Source organism: Pteropus alecto, unplaced genomic scaffold (assembly GCF_000325575.1).
Source record: "Pteropus alecto unplaced genomic scaffold, ASM32557v1 scaffold195, whole genome shotgun sequence".
NCBI lineage: Eukaryota > Metazoa > Chordata > Mammalia > Chiroptera > Pteropodidae > Pteropus > Pteropus alecto.
Genome location: NW_006438073.1, coordinates 10,783,299 through 10,784,224, shown reverse-complemented (window position 1 = coordinate 10,784,224; position 926 = coordinate 10,783,299). Strand labels below are relative to the sequence as shown.

The following is a 926-nucleotide window of genomic DNA, read 5'->3' as shown; positions in this document are numbered from 1 at the left end:
GAGGGGCAGGGCCCAGGGTGCGCCCGGAGCGCCTGCCGCCGCCGAGTGACCCGGCCCGGTCCGCGCACCGCCGGCCCCGGATTACCGCCGACCCCGTGGATTTCCAGACCGCGCCTTCCAACCGGACTCGGAGGAGCCTCTGCAGCTCTTTGGGAATTAAGCCGCGTATCCGGACGTTTTTCTCTCTCCCTCACCCCCTTCTCTTTTTCCTGCGAAGAAGCTTAAGACAAAACCAGGAAGCAGACGACCTTTACCTACCCGCGGATTGAAAGAAAGAGCGAGGAAAACCGAAAGTTGCGGCTCTGCGAGCGAGCCGCGTCCGCCGCGCATCCGCGGAGCTGCCGCCCGCCGCCGAGGGGCGCACTCCAGAGCCTCGGCCTGGACAGAGGGGCGTCGGGCCGTCCCGGCTCGGGGCAGAGCGCGGCGCACGTCCATCGCCCCGCATCCCCTGCGGTGTCCAGAAGGGCAGGGGGAGGGGGACGCCGGCAGAGCGAGCTCGTCCCGCGGCCGCCATGGGCCGCCGGTGCGCCCTGGCCCTCGCCGTGGTCTCGGCCCTGCTGTGTCAGGTAAGCTGTCAGGTGGGGTCCCCGGGGCCTTGCTGCCCTGCTGCCCGGCGGGGGACCGGGCGCGGGGCCCCGGCGGTCAACATGGAAACATCGTGTTCTCCCCCCGAAGCCCCCGCGCCGGCCGCGAGCCCACGCGCGTCTTGCCCGCAGGTCTGGAGCTCGGGCGTGTTCGAGCTGAAGCTGCAGGAGTTCGTCAACAAGAAGGGGCTGCTGGGGAACCGCAACTGCTGCCGCGGGGGCGCGGGGCCGCCGCCGTGCGCCTGCAGGACCTTCTTCCGCGTGTGCCTCAAGCACTACCAGGCCAGCGTGTCCCCGGAGCCGCCCTGCACCTACGGCAGCGCCGTCACGCCGGTGCTGGGC

At 71.3% G+C, this 926-nt stretch overlaps 1 protein-coding gene across 1 annotated transcript in view; it reads left to right on the top strand.

Annotated features, from left to right (window-relative positions):
• Positions 1–12: 12 nt before the first annotated feature.
• The window catches only part of DLL1 (delta like canonical Notch ligand 1), an 8,115-nt gene continuing 7,201 nt past the window's right edge, over positions 13–926 (top strand). Inside the window, exons 1-2 of the mRNA XM_025049063.1 lie at positions 13–566; positions 717–913. Of these exons, the coding sequence (XP_024904831.1) occupies positions 513–566; positions 717–913 (251 nt within the window). The 5' untranslated portion in view covers positions 13–512. The remainder of the gene's footprint in view (positions 567–716; positions 914–926) is intronic.